The sequence below is a fragment of the Octodon degus genome, unplaced genomic scaffold (assembly GCF_000260255.1).
Source record: "Octodon degus isolate 3935 unplaced genomic scaffold, OctDeg1.0 scaffold00018, whole genome shotgun sequence".
In the NCBI taxonomy this organism is placed as follows: Eukaryota; Metazoa; Chordata; class Mammalia; order Rodentia; family Octodontidae; genus Octodon; species Octodon degus.
Genome location: NW_004524594.1, coordinates 13,345,417 through 13,366,614, shown reverse-complemented (window position 1 = coordinate 13,366,614; position 21,198 = coordinate 13,345,417). Strand labels below are relative to the sequence as shown.

General features: G+C 41.7%; 1 protein-coding gene across 14 annotated transcripts in view; it reads left to right on the top strand.

Moving 5' to 3' along the window:
• The window catches only part of Cd44 (CD44 molecule (Indian blood group)), an 89,378-nt gene extending 68,660 nt beyond the window's left edge, over window positions 1-20,718 (top strand). For 11 of the 14 annotated variants that reach the window (XM_023710552.1, XM_023710540.1, XM_023710539.1 and 8 more), the window contains 6 exons: window positions 1,488-1,577; window positions 2,457-2,663; window positions 6,443-6,508; window positions 9,819-9,887; window positions 11,956-12,034; window positions 18,667-20,718. In XM_023710552.1, coding sequence (XP_023566320.1) covers window positions 1,488-1,577; window positions 2,457-2,663; window positions 6,443-6,508; window positions 9,819-9,887; window positions 11,956-12,034; window positions 18,667-18,871 — 716 coding nt within the window. In that variant the 3' untranslated portion in view covers window positions 18,872-20,718. The remainder of the gene's footprint in view (window positions 1-1,487; window positions 1,578-2,456; window positions 2,664-6,442; window positions 6,509-9,818; window positions 9,888-11,955; window positions 12,035-18,666) is intronic. The other 3 variants (XM_023710541.1, XM_023710550.1, XM_023710551.1) reach the window with 2 other exon arrangements.
• The last annotated feature ends 480 nt before the right edge of the window (window positions 20,719-21,198 follow it).

Below are 21,198 nucleotides of genomic sequence, written 5' to 3'. Positions count from 1 at the left end.
TATCTTATTCTTACCTTCATTCTTGTTACCTCCAGATTCGATGAGTTTATGTTAAAAAAAATTAAAAGGTTGCAGAACTTTCATTCAACCTAATTTTCCTTCTCTAAGTGATCATGTCAGTGATACAAAACATCACAGAGGATTTTTTGTATTTTACCTGGCCATCTCTTTTTTACTTGCTTTCCTCATTGTGAAAGGGCATGTGGGAGTCAGATAATCATATCATATGGAAATCACACTAGCCCAAATAGGAGGGACAAAGAGTATTGCTGAAAATTGACAAAGGTGATGTGTTTCTTGGAATGAAAAAGGAATATTTGCTAGTATCTCTATCACCAAACATGGAAGGGATGTTAAATTTCTAATATCCTCAATGTCCACCATATTTTCAGTGATAATCTAGAGATCAGCCTAAAGTCATTCATACTTTCTTGACAGAATAGGAAAGAAATCCAGAATAAGAGGGCCTCATTATTTGCTACAAATAATGAATGAGTACAGCCCTTTATATGAACCCTTTAGGCGAAGGGGAAAAAAATCAGCAAGAATGTGTTGATTGTCACCAGGGTAGCTCACACCGTGTTACGCATCAGAAGAGCTACAGATAAGCCTATGAATGGCACTTGCTAACAAAAGACTTGTATTTTCATGTTATATTGCTTATGACTTTTGCTCACATGCTGGATTTGGGATTTGGTAAATAGGGTATTTATTTGGTGGTACACATGACTTCTACTTGTGCTTTATGGATCTCTTGAACCTGAAACTTGGAGATCAGTAGCATTCGTACAAGGAGATGAACTCAAAACAGTCAAAGTGGTTCTACATCTGGCAATAGTTCAACCTGCAATGCATACAGGTTGCTGAGGTCCCTTTCTTTCGACAGGCAAACATCTCCTTGGTACAGGGATGCAAATTCCTAAGCACAGATGAGATCAAAAGCCTAATCATACAGTAAAACTATAACTTTAATGGTCTTTAGAAGGAGTTATAAATTTCCCTGTGCAAATTTGATTTTAGTTCCTTGAGCAGATTATCCTGGATGGGCTTCTTTCTCTTTTATAGTTATACTACTTGGTGTTGTTTCCTGTACAGTCCCACTTTTGGACTCAGAGTTAGGTGTTCCTGATTGTTGATAGGAGCACTGAAATTCAGATATTGCCTCTCCATGCCTCTGCATCTGCATTCTCTGGTTTGCCTGATTGCCTGGGAGCAATGTTACCATGGGAGATGATCCAGGGTGGGGAAAGTTTGGGGTCAGGCTTCACTTGGCAACCTTACCTTTATTGCTTATACTAAGAGCTTGAGCATCAAAATAGAATTTTGTGTGTTTCCTACAATCAAAGAATAATGCTGTGCTCAAACCTCCTTCTCACTATGCACCACTCCCTGTGACATAGCGTAGGTAGATCCTCCCTATTAGCACATAACAGAGGACCTGTATCTTGGTTCCGAATTAATACTGGATTCATCCCTCATTGAAACAGAGCAGAGTGATTCTCAGAGCTTCTCTACATCACATGGAGAACTGGAAGAAGATCAAGACCATCCAACAACTTCTCCTCTGACATCTGGCAGTAAGGATTATAGAACCCAGTTGGCTTCAGCTCTTGATAAAATCCAATATATCATGGGTGCTCTTGTTGCGTCTTTGGTGGAAGTGCCTGTATTGGCTGTTGTTGATCCTGTTTCTTTTTATCATAAGGTGCATCTGGTGATGGTCTCTGATTTCTCTGCTTTGTAGACCTCTTAGATGTCATTGTACATTAAGCACAAACTGTATTGCTTAGTCTTAGAAGTCAGATTTCTTAAACACTGTGCATAGTGATTTGGCTCAAAACAATGCATTGCTTCTGTAAGACTTACAATTGGTGTGAAGCTCTGATTGTAGAGCTCTATATTATTTCCACTAATCATATTATTCTGCTATTTTTCCTCTGGACCATAAGGCCACAGTGCTGGTGACTAAGAAGCAGTGCCCATCTGGCCCAGGAAAGAATAATTAGGTTAGCAACCTCAAGTCTTTAAAATCATCCATTTGCTATTTCAGTTGTGGGGGAGCATAATGTTACCATTCAAGTCCAATGGTAATTTCTTCCGCTTCATCAAAGGTGAATCCAATTAAGAAAAAGCTCGTGGTTATCAAGTACTTCAGTTGACTTCAAGGTTTTGGTCATGGTGGTGTAAGTCTTACGTTAGTAGCTCAGGCAAAAGTTACAAACATGCTTCTTCTGGGTATTAGGGTCACCAGTATCTCTTCTGTTGTGCCATGTTCACCTGGTGTCCAAGCAAAATATCAATTTTGTTCCGCAGTGTGACAAACGTCTCTGTCTCTTGCTTTTGCTCTTGGATAACTACTGGAAAGGCTTTGCAGCAATTGCATATCCTGCAGACAGGATCATGGAGGGAGGCGATATTACAGATGCGGGTTTATCATTGATTCCACCTCCATACAGACAGACATCCTTCCAGAGGGGGCAGAAGAGGTGGAAATCTTCCTGAAGACTCAGCTACATCACTGGAAGGTTATACCCCTCAGTACCCAGACACAAAAGAAAACGGGACCCTCATCCCAGTGACCCCTGCTAATACTGGGGGCCTTGGAGAAACTGAAGTTACTGTTGTTGGAGAGCATAACTCTGATGTTGATCACCCCTTACCAGGTAATTTGGCCATTTTTTTCCATAATTGTATTGAGAAACAAATAGCAATGAGACAGCTTCAAATCAAATTGGCAGGACAGTTCAATAATTAACACATTGCATACTCTCTTCCTAGTGGCTAATTGCTGTACAAGATGCAGACATGATATCCTATTTACAAACACTATTAGAACAAATCCCTCTATTCATTAAGAGAATGTAACTATATATCTATCCTAACTATTTTGAATGCACAGATACAAAATGGACATTCATCTGTATCCCCTTTATTGTTTAGTTCCGTCATTTGAATATTATAGGTGTGTTAATGCAGCAAAATATTCTAACAGAGTCCAGTAGTCCATAATAATATTGGGTCTTCCGCTTCACTGGCAGTGTCAGAAGTTGTTGACCTACAGCTCAACATAACAACATGGCTTTACTTCTTATACTTCGTTTTTATACTTTTCTGCTGGATGGTTAAGACCAAGATAAAACAAGACCTATGGAACAAGAGTTGTAGCTTTTGGGTCTGATAAGGTCAGTCAAATTCCCTCAGGATTTGTCTTGAGATGCTGTACCTCAAATTGTAGATCCTTTGTCAGTGTCAGCCATGTGGATGAGTCATGGCCATTGCTTGGCCAATGTGCTCTCTGTGAAAGCCTGAGAGAATATTTTCTCTCTATGTGACTCTCCTTAGGCAGACTCTACATCATTGATCACTTTCCTGTTTTGCCCCATAACCTCCTTGATCAGAAAATTTGGGACATTATGGAGTTACATGATGTTACAGTACAAGTTCTCATATGTCCTGAGTCTTAATTGACCTTGGAAGGCTAGGGAATTTGGCCATTTTTAATCTGGTGTACTTTCTCTAGAGAGCGAAACAATATGTACTCTTCTATTACAGAGATATTTTCTATATAGACTATGATTAGGCTTCTTTGTGACATGGGAATGGTTTTCATCACTTGTCATCAATTCTAGCAATGGAAAGTTTGGAATTATTTAATGTAAAATAATGCTTCCATTTGTTAAACATATTTTCCATTTACTCTTGTGACTTGGTGCTTATGGTAGTGTCTCTTTGCTTTACTCTTCATCCTGTGGTGTCTCAAGGAAATCCGTATAGAAATAATATTCCTGTGGATCAGAATAACTGAATAGTAGCAATTTCATTTGATTCAATTAATAAATGCTGCTTATTCAGTAAGACTTCACTCAACATAAGACTCTGTTCTAAACATATTTTTGTTGTGTGTTTTTGGTGATGGATTGATCAATTTTAATTTTGGTGATGGGCTGGTGGATAAAGCTCTTCTAGTTACAATGCACTTAAACTTTCATGGTTTAATCTAATATTAATGATAGGGAACACTTTTATTGTGATAGTAATGAGATGATTTATTCCATGAGGCTTGACGGGGACCTAGCAAAATTCTGCTCAAATAAGCAGTCACTTCTAGTGTTCTTTTTCTCTCTCCATTTGCTTCAAGAAACTGATGATGAAAGAAATGGAACTGGCTAAGAAACTAAAAACTGATTCTCTCTTCTTAGTTCCAATTATACAAGTGGTTCTCATTATCATTAACATGTATGTTTAGGGGCCGGGGACATGGCTCAGTAGAATAAACACTCTCCTGGCAAGCACAAGGGCCTGAGTTCAATCCCCGGTTCCACCAAAAAAAAACCCACAAACATATATTTATAGTAGAGATCCCCTTCCCCTCAAAAATAAAAAAAGATGTCATAAGAGAATCCTGCATGTAAATCAGAGAACAACTGCAATGTTGTAAAGTAGGACAAGAAAATCCAGGATGTCACATGCTTGGCATTGTTCCTTTGGACTACTCTCCTCTGGGCTTCAAGGAAAATGTTTAGAAAAATACTGATCCCAGCAGTATTGGTAAGACAAAGCTCCCTGATATGTTTTAGTGTTTTGTGTAGCATAATCTTATACTTCCTTATGCTGTGCTGGCCCCGCCCACAGCGTGAGCTGAGACGACCGTTGAGACTGGGCATGGTGGCACACACCTGTAATCCCAGCGTTTGGGAGGCTGAAAACAGGAGAATGACTACAAGTCTGATGTAGTGAGACCCTGTAGCCCCTGTCCTAAATACAGAAAGAATAAAAATAAAATTTTAAAAAAAATCATGATACAAAAAAAATAAATAAATAAAAACTCTTAAGAGCTAGGATATAGCTCAGAGGCACAAGCACCTGTCTGACAAGCAGAAGGCCCTGAGTTCAATTCTTATTCCAAAAAATAATAACAGTGATAAAGTAAAATAAAAAATAAAATAAAAACTCTAAGTACCACTGTCAGTTTTCTTCTGGAGGAGTGAATCTTAAACTTCAATCTAGTTTTTCTTGGCAAATCAGAGCCATATTGTACAACCTAATGGATTTAAATTTTAAATGGCAATTTTAATAATCCTAGAAGGCTCAGAGAGCTTAATTGTTAGCAAGTAAAATTCCTTCTACCAAATTAGTGTTTCTTCTATGTCTGCACATGAGAGGTCATGATACAAATGGATTTTTCGTGGTTATTCATGGATTCAGTAGCTAGTGAGACATTTCTTTTTTTTCTTTGATTTTCTTCCAAAACACTCATATATGTGTGCTTCTGTCCATGTTTTTTTCAATCTTTATGCTTAATATTAAGAACTAAAGCACTTGTGATCATGGTGGCAGTGTTGGTGATGGGTTTGGTGTTGGGGATGGTGATTCTGATAATGATAATATCAATGCGGCATCACAGTTTCTGCTGTTTTCTGTTATTCTAACTTGCTATTCTAACAGAATGGCCTTTTCGTTATTCTAACTCAGGACCAAAGCAATCTAGGTCTTTAATATAGTCAGGGGAGTGATTACAAGTGACCCATCTCCCTCCTTCCTAATCAAGGAAATGGTAATGATTAGGTTACTACAGATTCTTTCCAGGCATCTTCATAATCAGTAACTATATCCAATTTGTGAAACTGTTAAACTGTGTGTCTGGGTTTAATGATCCCAGCATATTTAAAAATTGTCGGAGGGTGGGTGGAAAGGAGTCAGAGAATTTCCATAGGTCAAATCTAAGATTTTAATTTGTATTGAAATTTTAGCAACTCATGAGTTTGTCTCTATTTAAAGTCTTCCGGTAATAAATATTTGAGGTTGTATTAACTACTGGTGTTCACCACGTGGCTTAACCTTTGAAAAATATTATTTTGAACTCATTATAACACCCAGGAACACATTATCTACACATTATCTTTTATCATCCCTTACTTTAAATAAATTGCTGAATGCTCTTTTTTAATCTTTGCATCATTCAGACCCAGTAGACTAACAGCTCAATTTTCTGTCTCAGAGAAATCTCTTTAAAAATCGCATCCTCTGGGCCAGAGTGTACACATTGCCAGTGATCACACATCTCAGTCTAATTCTAGAAGTCTTTAATTAACACCCATGTGGCATATCTCTGACCTTATGTGAAGCCTTCATAACAGTTTAGTTACAGTGTTTCTTGCCACAGTTCTTGGATTTCTACCAAAGCCACACTTTCCAGGGTGTTATTTTAGATAGTGTATGTTGCCTTTATTTCCTTAATTTTTATTAAGTCTGCAGCCCACTCATCAATGGGCTAGACAGAGTGGTGATTAATACCATACACCTGGTCACGACTCCTTTAATATCACTTCTTGGTTTATAAGATTAAAATTCATAATGGACTTGGAAGAATACAACATGAAGAAAAGCAGATTGCAGTAGAAGTGGAGACCCAGGACTAACTTTCTCCCGTTGGACATTGCAGGAGACCGAGAGTCATCCATGGACCCCAACGAGCATGCTCATACCACTAGTGGTTCTAAGTCTGATGGTGAGTTGAAATTGCCATAGTCATTTACTGCTATGATCACTGAGCTTGATGATCCCTAATAAAATATGAGTCAGTGTCTCCAGAGAAGGGGCTCACACTCTCTTAGCAAGCATTACGATCCCAGAGAGAACTTATTAAATCACATTTCTGGTCCCCACCCTGAAAAGGTTTTGAATCAGTAGTGTGGTGTAGAGCCCAAGCATTTGTGTTTCTAATAAACTCCCTGGTAATGCTGACACTACTGGGACTTTGGTGACTACCACTCTGGAGAGAAGTCTTTCATTTGAATGGATCAGGAAGAATCCATGCAGGGTCCTTTAACATAGCTCTGTGTCAGAATGACTAACAGCACAGGTTTTGAAATAAGAATAGCTTGTGTTTGATGCTGGGCATACGTTATTAAACAGATTCCTGTTTGCTGTGGCTCAGATCACACCCCCTAAAATTGTTACTTCAGACAGAGAAGCCTGACATCAAGTAGGTTGACTTCTGATCTCTATTACTAGGGCAATTGAGAGGTTTTGCTTTTCCCACATAATGAGTTCTCCCCAGCAAGACAAAACCACATGACTCATAGCCATCTAAGGTAGCATCCTTCCCTGCATGCCCAAGTTGGGGCAAGGGCTGCCTTCAGGTTGAAAGTAAATCTGAAGAAGGATATTTACATGATGGCTGCAATAATAGCCCTTTACTCCCCTGGAATGTAGGGTTTATCAACAGTGCTTCTGGAGCCTGGGGAGAAGTCTGAGGCTCACTGGGGTCCTTGGGTAGGGTGCTGGAGGTTCCAGCCTTAGTTTCCTTGTGAAGAAAGGGAAGATGAGATCACCTTCTTCAGTTATCTCCTAGAGTGTTTGTGAAGAGCACATGATGTCAGAAATGGAAATCATTTGGGAAACAGTAGAAAGTCATTATTCAAGCCATGCTCTCTAAAGCCAATAGACCCCAGCTACTCTAAGGTGGTCCTTGGTCCAACAACCTAGACATCACTTAGGAGCTTGTTGGAAATGCAGAATCTCTGGCCAGGCTTGACACAGTGACTCAGGATTTGCATTGTAACCAAGTTCCTCCCTGCAGATGGTTTATGTCTGTGTTAAAGTTTGGGAAGCTCCGTCTTCCACTGTCATTCTCATAGTTGAAATCAGTTGGGTGATCACCATTCACATTTATCAGTTAGATCGTGTCTCCTAATTGGAGAGCTCAGACTCCTGCTTTGCAGAACTTGCTCTCTTGGCTGCTTTTGCCCTAGCTGGATTTATAGATCTCTGGGACACAAAAGAGGCCTGCTGTCTCTCGCCTATGCTCTTGGGTTTTTGCTTGAAATGAGAATCAGGTGGGCAGGACTTTGTCTCTTTTGTTTGGCTCCTGTGCAGATGGGTATTGTTCCAACAGGAGGTTTCATTTGGTTTTCACACACCAAGATCTTTCCATGCTGGGAGCATTTGTTTATGAAAATCAAAATAAAGAGATATGATCTATTAATGGGCTCTCTTTAGAATATCAAAGGCTGCTATGAGTCAGAAATAAAGACCAGCAAAGATGATGATACCTTTTAGGTGGTTTCCAAGACCAAGCTCTCCAGGTTAGATGGCCAGTATCTCAGGCTCAAGCTTGCAATGGCCAGGCACACTGGGGCCAGATAGAAAGAATGCCTTGGAGTTCTTTGAGATGGTGAAGTAAAAGGTCACTTTCAAAATGAGGCAATGTGGTGCACACCTGTAATCCCAGCTCTTGGGAGGCTGTAAACAGGCAAATCGCTATGAGTCCGATCTAGTAGTGAGACCTTGAACACCCTGTAGACCCTTCCCTAAAATATTAAATAAATAGATAAAATAAAAATAAACAAAATGAGACGCTGCATGTTGAAATAGCCAGTCATCTCATAAGGATTTGCTCTGCTCCACTTTTAGTTTCAACAAGAACTTCAAATTGTTGAGCCCTCCTATCCTCCAAATAACCATGGCAATCAAGATTTTAGTGTCTACTCTGGAGAGTCCATAGTTTGACTCTCTAAGAAAAATTTGCCAATTAGCCAAACATACTTCCTTAGATTTTTTGCCCATCACCCTTGAGAATTCTACAGCAGGTCCCCCCAGTGGAGTATGGGAAAAATGCTCATTTTAGTGAAATGGTTTCAAGTTTTATTCTTAACTAGTGGAGGAAACATAGAAAAACAAAATGAAACAAAGACCCATGGAGCTTTAGTTTTAGGTAAGTCTCTTAACAAGATGTCTCAGACGTTTCTTTAAAAACTTGATGCCTTGGGCCTGGGGAGATGGCTCAGTGGAATAAGTGCTTCCCTGGCAAGCGCAAGGGCCTAAGTTCAATCCCCAGTTCCACCAAAAAAACAAACGAACAAACAAACAAAAAACCAACTTGATGCCTTACTCATTTTGATCAGCCACCTGAGATTTTGACAGGTAGAATATCTGCTTTGGCTCTGCAAAACTTTCTTTCAACTTGGGTTTTGTTGTTATTCATTTCCCTATTCTGTTATGTAGCAGGAGAAAAGTGTTCATTTTCTAATGCAAGTCAGACAGCCACTAATAAACTAGCAAGGGCTCTAATAGGGTGATTTATCAGAGTCTACAATGGTCATTGACTCCAAAGCCTTGTTTCTCAGTGCTCAGGATGGCTTCAGTGATGACAGTGGATGTGATGTTTAGGCTCACTTTGAGTATTCTGGCACTGCTGCGTCCTCTAGGGAATCTCAGGAAGATAAAGATCTTGATTCTATAGGTCTGGAGTAAGGCCGAATTTCTGCATTCTCAGCAAGCTCTTGAGCGATGGTTCTGCTGCTAGCTCAGAGGGCCACACTTTGGGTAGCAAGGTCCTATGTTAAACTAAAAAAGTAACTACATACAGTTACCAAGTTTGTGTGCTTCTTTCTTAAAATCTCTGTAAAATGTTCATGGAGTTGAGTTTCTCACTATCCCCATATTTTATGAGAGAAAACCTAGCCTCAGCAAAGGTAACTTGATGTAGCACAGGCTGCTAGTAAGAGACAGAGGTAGGGCTTGAACTCGTGGCTTTCCAGCTCAAGAGCCCAGTCTTAAGCACTGCAAACCACTGCTTCTGAAATTTTTATGTTACTGCATACCTACAACATGTCAAGCCCTAACCTTTAATTGCACTGAACTTTTGGAGGTGTTAATCTTTTGCATAACACTTTATAGATGTCTGTGGTGTGAATCTATAAATAGCTTGTTGATGATGTAGATCTTACATGTTGGCCTGTTTCTCTGCTCAGGAAGGAATGCCTGGTTGCATATTCCGAACTTGGACTGAGATATCTTTTTGTTTATCTCCTTAGGACACGCAAGTGGGACTCAAGGTGGGGCCAACACAACCTCTGCTCCTATCAGGAGACCCCAAATTCCAGGTGAGTTTCAAATGTTGAAGGAAAACAAAAACATGGTTAAAACAATTTTCTCAGAATGTCCCAGGAAAGAAGAAAAGACCTAATATAGTGTACACCACCCTCCTACTTGACCCATCCTTGAGCCTGATAATTTTTCTTTACAAGTTAAAGATGTACAAAAGTGCTTTAACCTCTTGGCAAGAAAACACAGAATGCTCTTGCACTCTTTTTGTGGGTTGTCTGGGTGCCATAGATGAACTGAACTCACACACAAACCTGTCCCTGACCTGTCACAAGGAAGTGTCCTGTTCCCAATTGAGTGATCACCCCGAGGGCCCCATGTCATACTCAGTTTCCCCTTTTTTGCTGAGCCCTAAGTGAAACATGTAATTTTCTTTCCACATTACAGGCAGAGAGGAGATACAAGAGCAATCTGGGTTGGGTGGAGTAACATCATCATTCTGGGTCCCAAACTCCTTTTCCTTGAGGGGAAGTCCACTGATTGGACTGTGAGAAAATTTTCAGAAAGTAGTATTGCAAAATGTATACTGAGGGCGCTGGAACACCTGGATAACCAGAACATCAGTCTTTAAGGCATCTGGTGCCAACTCTTTATTTGGCTTGGAGTCAAAATGGAACATTTGTAAAGGGAGATGACAAAAAGGAAAGTATCATCTCCTGTCGTGAATGACCCTTTTAGTTCTCTGCTCCTCAGAAGACTCCAAACTGAGCCACCCTTGGTGGGGGTGGGGGGGACAATTATAGGGCACATCATGCTCCTTTGCCTTGGCTTACCCAAGCATTCATGAAGGCAGAGCTTGTAGAGAGAAAGCAGAGGGAAGACAGGGGCACACAGCGACAGTTAAGCGTAGGATTCTTCTCAGCCTTACTCAGATGAAAGTATGATATCTCAGGACTGCAGACCAGGCAAGGTCTGGGGGGAAGAACAGAACAAGTACCCTCCTTCCTGGATCTTCCCTGAGGTGGGCCAAAAGCAGAACTGAGAGGGAACCAGGCCTTGCAAAGGAAGTGGGCAATGAATGACTTTTCACCTTCCTTCTTTTTCAAGCTGTGTGAGTTGACTCACATGGCACACATACATCACTGAGTGGATTCAACTCACCAACTCATACTTCACTCCTCTTAAGCCTGATTTTAAAACATGTATAAAGTATTCACTAGATCACAAATAATACATACATATCAAGGGCATTCTAGAAAATACAACCAAACCAATGGAGGAAATCATAAATTGATCATTAGCTCACCACCCAGAAGCACCATGGCTATGTTATCATTTTAATATATGTTCTTCCTGCCAATCTTCAAAGTAATTTATGTACAGAAATGGCATCATAACATGCATGCTGTTTGATCAACACTGCTTCTCGGCTGAACACAGCTCTTCTTGTGATTAAATATTTTTTCCATTATCATAATACATAATAATGTGGATATACCCTTATTTAGTGGATCTCTTACTATTTGGTATTAGGTTGTTTCCAGCTTCCGTTATTGGATAGAACACAGTAATGGCTATATTTCAGCAAGACTTGAGGTCCTATAAGTTACCTGAGGTCTAACTTCTGGATGAGAAACATGAACATGTGAAATCCCAAATCACCTGAAATGACCGTTAATAAGTTGAACCTTCTTTCTTATTTCTTCCACCCACTAGAATGTGATCTCTATTTTTGTTTCTGAATAGATATAGGCAAATGTTCTTGCATAGGAAAGAAATGTTTCTTTCAAGGGAAGCACAAATTTCTTTTAATCTATTTAATAGTATTGCACCAAAGGCGTCTACGGGCTTCAACAAGTTTCGTTCAATATGTTTTTGGAAACCTATTTCTCCAGGCAGGACTTGAAAATGCTGACCGATGATAAAAGATTAGAATGAGAGATAAACTCATACTCGCAAAATCGCTCTTTAGGAATGAGGTGCCTGCTGGCTGGGCCCTGTGGCCAGGCCTCTTAGCAGCGCTGACCGTAGTTCCTGCTTGGCCCAGATCAATTTTCCAGTTGCATTTTTGGTTTTACAAAGTGTATTTGTCATGCTCACACTCGTCTTTTGGTTCATTCACACCAGAATGGCTCATCATCTTGGCATCCCTCTTGGCCCTGGCTTTGATTCTTGCCGTCTGCATCGCTGTCAACAGCCGGAGAAGGTAAGAGGCTGCCCGCAGGAGCTTGCATTTTGGAGGGTGTCATGTAAGCTGAGGCTTTATATCTTTGCTGCTCAGAGTTTGGTTCCTGCAACTAGCAGCTTCAGCACCTTGGGAGCTCTTTAGAAGTAGAGTCTCAGACCCAAGCCTGGAGTCGGCTTTAACAAGATCCAAAGAATTCTTGTATGTGGTCCTATTCTGTAACAAAAGGAAACATCTGTAATTATTTGGCCTCCTCCTTTTACACATGGGTTGAATCTCATGGTTCTTATTTTTTTCAGAGTTAAACTGCAAACTGTCTGATAGAAGTTCCAAAATATCTCACCAAAAATGCATATAAAAATCTATACTCACTGATTTATTAATCAACTATTTATTAAGTGCATTAATGATACACAAAATGAATCATGATTCAGGGATTGGTTGATCATTGCCATTAACCCATTTGAGTTCCATGGAACCATCCACACTCCTCACCTGAAGCAGACATTGGTTTTGCATTTTGTTTGTTGTGTGTGTTTATAAGGATATTATTTTTTATCTTCTGGAAACTGACATTGGAAAGATTTAGGTTATAGCCTGGAAAGACTTTCTGAACAGTGAGCTCTATGGAAACTTGAAGTTCTCTCTCTATCTATCTATCTATCATCTATCTATCTATCTATCTATCTATCTATCTATCTATCTATCTCCTTTTCTATCTTTTTGAGACAAGGTCTCAATGTGCAGCTCAGGCTGGTCTTGACCTCACTTTGTAGCCCATGCTGGTCTCGCACTCGCAACAATCCCTCTCCCTCAGCCTCCCAAGTGCTGGGATTACAGGCTTTCACCACCACACCCAGCATGGTGTGTCTAGGGTCCCAGGGCTGGCATGGCATGTGATACCAGGGATGAACCCTGGTCCTTGCACTTGCCAGGCAAGGCACTTAGGTTGCTGAGCTATCTCCCCAGCCCCAAGATTGCTTCTTATAAGGCAAAAAGTTTTATTTCCAATCAGGGCCACCTTTATTGTGCCTCTGAGTCAACTCACAAACCAGAAAATGCCCCTGATTTGGGAGAAGATCTGGAGAAAATTATGAGCTCTTTTTTGTCAGCTTTCAAGAAGCAATAGACATCTAGTGCCAATGTCATGCACAGCATTTGCAGTTTTCCTAATTATCTGAAGATATTAAATGATGTCATTTTATGTTTCTTCAAGTTAATAAAAGTGCTACATTAAAATCAAATCACTGCTCTGCTATCTATATATTTGAGGACATAATATAAAAAAAAAATTAGTCAGGATGGCTGATTCCCATAAGGAACAAAAACCAGGGGAAAAATCTAAAAGACTTGTAATGAGCTTCCAGGGCTAAATGGAAAGAGATTTTCTTTTTCAAGTTGAATTTAAATGGGAGTTGAGAAAGCCCCTACAAAGAGTCTTTATACTTCCTGCAGCTTCCTTGTTTTCACTTGGATTACTTTTGCTTAATTAAATATGAATTTCCTATTGTGTGAAGTCACCGCTTTTTGTTCTAGGCCCTAGAATAGAGCCCTCTGGCTCACACATTCGGTCCCTAAGCTTTGCACATGTCACCATGGCAACCTTGGCCTGGATGCTGTCGACGTGGGGAGCCCTCTGAGAAGCATCCCAACTGTCCCCAGAACAGCTAGTCTGTACATTGCGGCTGCTTTACTATCAAGTCTCTCCCGGTTAGAGCACAGAAGCCTCATGGTGCCCCTCCCCCTCCTCCCAAGACCAACAGTCACCCTAGCAACAGGCAAACAGGGACAGGCAGGATTCAGCACAGCAAGTATCTCACCGGGAAAGTAGCTGTTTGGATGCCATAAATTACTGTGTCCTGATTTGATAATTGAAAACAGATTTGCCACGCAGCTAAAGGGCGGTTATGGGCCCCGCAAGCCCCTTAATGTATGCTGTGTGCCTACAGCCCACAGCCCATTTCTAAGCCTCTTAGAAGGCTGGGACTTTTCTGCTTTGAGTGCGATATTTCTGAGATATACAGAACCCTATTTCCAATCCTATTTCCTCCAAAGGGGACTCATTTAGTCAGTGGATGTCTTTGGAGTGGCTCCTCTGACTCTTAGCCCTGGAGAGGCAGAAGGGAAGAGAAATGATGCCAAGCACCACCCCTTCTCTAAGAGTATCTTGGGATTCAGTGGCAGTAGGGCCACCGCTGCACTGGAGTCAGAGACTGTAGGGGGAGAGAAGTCATCAGAAGGGGAACCACCGGTGAAAGGACAAAAGTAGAAGAGTGTCAGCCTTGCTGTTGCTATGCAGGGCCGGCCCGTGGGCTTTCACAGTGCAGAGCTCCTGAGACCCCCTCATCTGAAGCATGCTGACTCTGTGAGGTTTCTGCAGTTTCTCCAGCTCTTCCTGCCTACGCTGTCCTCGACGCTCTTCATGAAATCATACTCTTTGCACTAGCGCCTTCCCATAGAGACTGCACTTTATGGGCTCCCCTTAAGAGCGCATTGTTTTAGAAGCCAGTTGGGTTGGTAGATATTGAATGAGACCCAAGGAGGCAGCGTTCAGGCGCCTTTCTCTGACAGACGTGTCTGAAGAACAGAAAAGGCGTGAGGACTTTGCCAGAGAATCCTTCAGGAAACAGGAGTGACTTAAGGCTAGCTCCATGCTGATGGTGCAGAAAATGCCATACCAGCCTTCACTTTCATGGGAAGAATGTATTTTCTGTAAATCCGGAGGATAGTCACCCATTTTCTGCTTGAAAGATTCTGTCTATACAGCTCCATAAGTTAGAAATGTTTTCTTTCTCTTATGGGACAGTCTTGCCTGCCTCGACCTCGCCTAGCCCCTCCAATAGCACCATCCAACTGAACTCGCCGCAGCGATGGGGATGCTTTCTATCTGCACTGTTCAGTCCATAACCACTGGCCATCTGAGACACATGAGCACGTGCAATGTGGCTAGTTCCACCAAAGAAGTGAATTTCTACCTTTACTTATTTCACTTTCAATTCAGTTTCAATTGAAACAGCCACATGTGGCCGGTGGCTACTATATGGGATGGCACAGATCTAAAACGATGCAAAATAAATCCCTAAATATATTTCAGGACTTTCATGTCCCTTTCATGTAGAAGGGACATGAAGTCAGTTGTTCAGTGACTTGTCTAAATGTTTTGAGATATAACCACCATGCCCTAAAATGATGTTATATGCATTCTAAATGCTATCCAGCCCACCCAGCTCACCTGGGGAGATCTCAGTCTGGGTCCTTCTACACTGTGTGCCCAGCAAGTCCTTGCAGTGGAAGGGAAGGGAAGCCAAGATTGCCAGATGCAATTCAGTGAGGTTCTCTGATCTTTGGACATAGAAAATCTAAGCTATAATTCTGGTAGGAAAGTATATGTGTGGTGATGGATAATACCCTTGACCCCTTGGACACAGCGTCCAGTTTCTGCAAAGAAGAAGCTGGGCTGCATGATCTTTGCAGCCCCCTCAGGCCTCATATTGTTTCTAATTTCCTGTACCTAAGAAAAATAAAAAAAGTTAGAACTTGCCTTTTAAGAGTAGGTATTAAATGAGTATGGACTCAGTATTGGTCCGAGTTCTTTACAAGAATCATCGTGCCTTCCTGAAAGAACTCAGACAGATAATAGAGACCTGTGCATCTAAAGGGGACTAGGGCAACATACAGGCCAAATGCATATTCCCACAGTCTACAGATCAGATGTCACCACTTTCAAAGTCAGGCTCATGAAGATTAATATTAATCCTCTCCCCCCCTCAGCTGCACACACAGAATTCTTTCTTTTTTATGTATTTGGTACAGTATCTCACTATGCAGCTCAGACTCATAGTGATCCTCCTGTCTGAGTCTCCCAGCACCGGGATTATTGGCATGTACCACAATGCTCAGACTGTGTCACTGCCTCAGCATGCCTGGGGGGTTGGACACACATGGTATGTTGTGCTGGGGCAGGGATCAAAGCTTGGTCCCTGCGCTTGCCTAAACAGGCATTTAGTCTGCTGAGCTATCTCACAGGCCCATAAAATTCTATATACTTTTACATCATTTTACCCACAATATTCTGTTCTCATCTCTCGACCATCCATAGTGCAGTCAGATAGGAATTACTTTAATTAGGCAATAATTCTCCAAAGAACATAGGGTATGGCTTGAGCATTCAGAGTAACACAGCATCAGTATTCCACAGCGACCCTTAGAGTCCTTAAAGCATGGTAGGTGGAGGCAGTCAGGAAAAGCCAGTGAGGTCCAGTTCACAGGCTGAGCTACGCTGACAGTGACAGCCTGCATGTTTTGAGTGTAGTACAGGACTGTTTTTCAGATACTGTTTTTTTTTTTTGTTGTTGTTGTTGTTGATGTTGTTGTACAGGGTCTTACTACACAGCTCAGACTTATAGTGATCCTCCTGTCTCAGACTCCCCAGAGCTAGGATTATAGGTGTGTACCACCACACCTGGTTTTGGTGGCTGGCATGCCAGGCCCTGGGTTCTGGGACTAGCACGGCATCCAGTACCAGGGATCAAACCCAGGTCCTTGGGTGCTTAGACTGCCACGGTACCTCCCCAGCCCCAGACACTGTCTTATTTGCATATTTAAAGTCTTAGACTTTTCAACTCACACTGTTATTAAGAGCAACCAATAATAATGGTAGATTCATTTACACATTGAATTCCAGGTTCTGTGTCAAGGGATTTTCACCATTCTTTGAGGCTGAAGCTCTTAACAACCAGATTTTATAGGTAGAAAGACAGAGGCTCAGAGAAGTTAAGGGAGTTGCTTCCAGTCACATGACTCTGACCTCTCAAAACCAAACCTGCAGGGCTGTGCTCTTGACCGTGCACCCTACTGTCTGTGTGGCCTCCAGCCCCCATAAATCACATTCAAGCATCTTCCCCTCCACCCTTCGGAAAGCCTCCTGCCAGAGGATAATGGGGCCTGCCTCCTGCTGGGGAGGTATGATTTGTTTCCCCAAACAAGAGATTAAAGTTTATGGCTACAAGGAGTGGCCCATGATTATAAATAATAGAAGCTTTGTCTCTGCAACTCCAAACATCCAGTGGCAAAGTGAACAATTCTGACTTCACACTGTTTCCGAATCTCTAGATGGTTGACAGCATTCACAGAACCAGGCAGAGCCTGGCCTTTCCTCATAAAGGTCTAGATTTGAATATTGTCAGTCTTTCCCTTTATATGACCTCAAACAAGTTACTAAACTTCTCTGGGCCTCAGCTTCTACTGGAGTATAATGGGGAAAAAAGCTGCTTCACGAGGTTATTGTAAAGATTTCAGAAAATTACTTTTAACATGCGTGAGGGCTGGCCAGATAGCTCAGTGAACTAACACGCCTGCTTAGCCAGGTGCAGGAACTGCGGTTCGATCCCAGCATACTGAGCTGGCCCTGCCCCCAGGGCATGCTGAGAAGGCAATTGAGACTGGGCGTGGTGGCGCATGCTTGTAATCCCAGTGCTTGGGAGGCTGAAAACAGGAGGATCACTACGAGTCCAATCTGTGTAATGAGACCCTGTAGACTCTTTATTAAATACATTTTTTAAAAAGTCTTGTATGCAGGAAGTATTTACTAGATGGTAGAAAATACTTTACTTGTTGCTATAAAGCTGTGAGTGTGAGTCTTTCTTTCTGCTCATCACTATCTAACTGCTATATGCATGGACACGATTATGTTACAAGGAAGAGGAAGCATCGCATCAGGGTGGAAAGTATGAGGCAATGGCCTGGCAGTTCTCAAGGATAAGATCAAGGTCATACTCTTACACAGAAGAGCTTCTTCTGCTTTTGAATCTCAAGTAGTTCTTGAGAAACCTAAAGTAGTAGTGAATAATGTGTCTTAGGTTGTTCAGTTTTCTACATCCAAGGATATATAAAAATCAACCAAGGTTAGGGAAAAGTCAATGACCTTATGCTTCTAGAACCATGTCACTTGTTTCTTTTCTGTGTGTGTAGTAATAACACTGACAAAGCCAACAACATGTTGGTGGCAAAAGGATATGGTAGGCTTTCTTGTCTATGCAGATCAGAATAATTTACTGTGATCATTTGGATGGTTTACCTAAGTTTTCAGGAACAGCTGAAATGCTTAGAGGAGGCACACACTGCCATCGGGCAGTGCTATGGAAAGGGAATTAGAGCTTGGAATCAGAGCAGTTTGAATACTGATTCCGACTGCTTGTAACACGAGGAAGATCATGAAATCTCAGACGCTCATGGTCTTTTTGACTATAGGAGGGGATCACAGTAGTAGCACTGGATTCCCAGAGTTGAGCACATTGATTCTCATATCTGCACACATCTGTGCATCAGTAGTCCCCCGAGGACTTCATAAACCTCAAATGCTGGGCCCCTGGCTGCAGTTTTCTGACTCACAGGATCTGGGGTGGGATTGAGAATTTGCATTCCCTACAAGATCACAGGTTATACTTTTGCTGCAGGTCAAGGGACCTCACTTTGATAAATATTGATTGCTAGGATTCAACAAGATAAAGTAGTAAGGGTACTGAACAGTTGAGCATTTGGCATGTATCAGGACTCTCAAAAAGTGTAGTTGTAACCATGGCAACCAGTGATCAACAATGAAGACGGCCACTGTCGATGCACCCTTCCTAACGTAATTCTTTTAAAATTCTTAGGTGTGGACAGAAGAAGAAGCTGGTGATCAACAATGGTAATGGAAAAGTGGAGGACAGAAAGCCGAGTGGAATCAACGGGGAGGCCAGCAAGTCTCAGGAAATGGTACATTTGGTGAATAAGGAACCGTCAGAGACCCCAGACCAGTTTATGACAGCTGATGAGACACGGAACCTGCAAAACGTGGACATGAAAATCGGGGTGTGAGATCTCCACCATTATCTTGGAAAAAAATAACCACAGTTGCGATACGACCATTACAGGGAGCTGGGACTGAACAGATGCAATGTGCTACTGATTGTTTTATTGGGGATCATTTTTTTAGCATAAAATTTTCTACTCCTTTTTGTTTTTGTGTTTTTTTTTAAATTTTAAAGTCAGGTCCAGTTGATAAAAACAGCATTGCTTTCTGCAAGGAGAACCCAACTAATAATCGGAAAGAATTTGATAGTTCCAGTTTCCACCTAGAGGTCTTTTATCCCCTGGGTTTGGTATGCTATGGATGGCTTCTAAATGTCACAAGTACATGTTCTTGGTACTCAAACCGCCACACCCCACCTGCCCGGTAATGGCTCATTCTCTGAAGCCAGGAAGGATTGTTTTCTGGGAGGAAATTTGAATGGGTCCATGTTCCCTCTCCAGAGCCTAATCCTAGGTCATTGGTCTCCACTTGGGTAGGGGCTTGGGGTGTACTCATTGTACATCCCCTTTTGCAGGCTCCCTGGAAATTGTTAAGTTTCCCAAAGGGTGCAGCTATTTATCTGTAGTAAGCTATTTATGTGTATTTTTGAAATATTAAACCCAGAAGGTCCTTTGAGCAGTATGATTCTTTTCCAGCCTTCTTTGTCAGAGGAATAAAAGGGTTTAAGCTAATTCACAATAAACATCTGTACTTTTTCCATTTTAACCCCTTGTGCTGTGATCCTTCACTTCCCAAAATGCAAGGTCCAAGTCTCTATAGCTCTCCAGGAAGATCCAAGAATGGTTCTCCTTAAGCTCATTCATCTCATAGCCCCTTTGCCCCCACTCTGCTAACCTGCCCAGAAGACCAAGGAGGATTGTGCTATTTCATTTCCAAGGATGGCCAAAGGCTTTCTCTCCTCTTCTGGAATCAAAGTTGTAAGCACAAGACCTTCTGCCATTTTTGTGTGTTTTCCTGGCTGCTTTTCTCTCCCCTGAGGGCTTTGAAAAGTCACAGTTAACTTGCATGACCCTTCATTTATGGAGTCCCATTTTACAGATGCTGATTCTCGTAGTGATTTCCAAAACGCGATATGGAAGTGCCTTGGACATCTTGTAATACAAAGAGAGGCAACAGAAATAAAAAAGCAGTCTGGGGCCAACTGATTGGCATAGACTGGTGAGGTGGAAGGCTGTGTAAATCCTGCTTGACTATTTTTATGTCTGTATTTGTTTATACTTTCACATGCCAGTTGTCTGTCTGCAGTTAGCCCTCCAGATGAGTTAAGCATGTGGGGAATCCCAAGGTTCAAGGCTTCCCACCATTAGAAATATTATCACAACTTGAGCACATTTATGGCAAAGGGAGTGAATAACAGCTTTTTCCTCTGACCTTATCTTTCTCCCCTCTTGACAAGTTGTCTGTGACATCTCTTCATCAGTCAGGGTGGTCCCCTTGGTCCTGGAACTCCCCAAAACTGCTTATGATCATAGAGCTTGAGACTATATAGTAAGAGGCTCTATCGGCTGGGATCTGATTTTTTCCTCCCACATCCAGAAAAGCCACTTGTTGCCTAAACTGATATCCTCAATTGCGGGTATAACTTAAATAATGAAAAGGAAGAAAAAGCTCATCTAGACCAATGCGGGTATGGCACAGAGTCAACCCCAAGGATATATCTAAAGAGAGGCTCAAGCCTTTCATGCTCATTTCAAACCTCTGGTCCTTCCACTGCCTTACGCCTGCTCACTTTCTCCACCCCTGCTGTGATCTTTAACAAACTCCTTTCTCTTCTTCTGTGAATATTATTGACCAGCTCTATTGTCAACTGCTAGGTTTCCTTTTCCCTTGTCCTTTCTAAGTTGAAAAAAAACAAAGGAGATCAGACCACTCTGAGTTGCTACTGCCACTGATATTCAAATGCCCCCTGTGTTGCAGGCGTTGGCTCTCTTTGTCTCTCAGATTGCCTTGTGGCACGTGGAGAGTCACACAAGTGTTATACATAGAGATGATTTCCCACCTACTCTAGACATTCCCTACCAATATAGGCTGGGGCAGGAGATGACTTGACATGGTAGGTATGACACTGGAAGGACAATATGACTATGTGTCTTTCCTGCCAGTGACTTGTCAGGTGACTGGGGCCAACTCATTAAATAGGGCCTTGTTTAGAAAAATAAGAGGCCAGCATTGATTTTGCAAATCAACCTGACAGTCTAAGATACAATCTTTTCTGCAACTGTAAATCCTTCGTGTCTCCTGAGGGCCTTCTTTAAATTAACTCTGGGTAAAAATTCAAAGGATGCCAAAGACACTTTTGAGATTATATTTTGCAGGTTCTAGCCTGATAAAA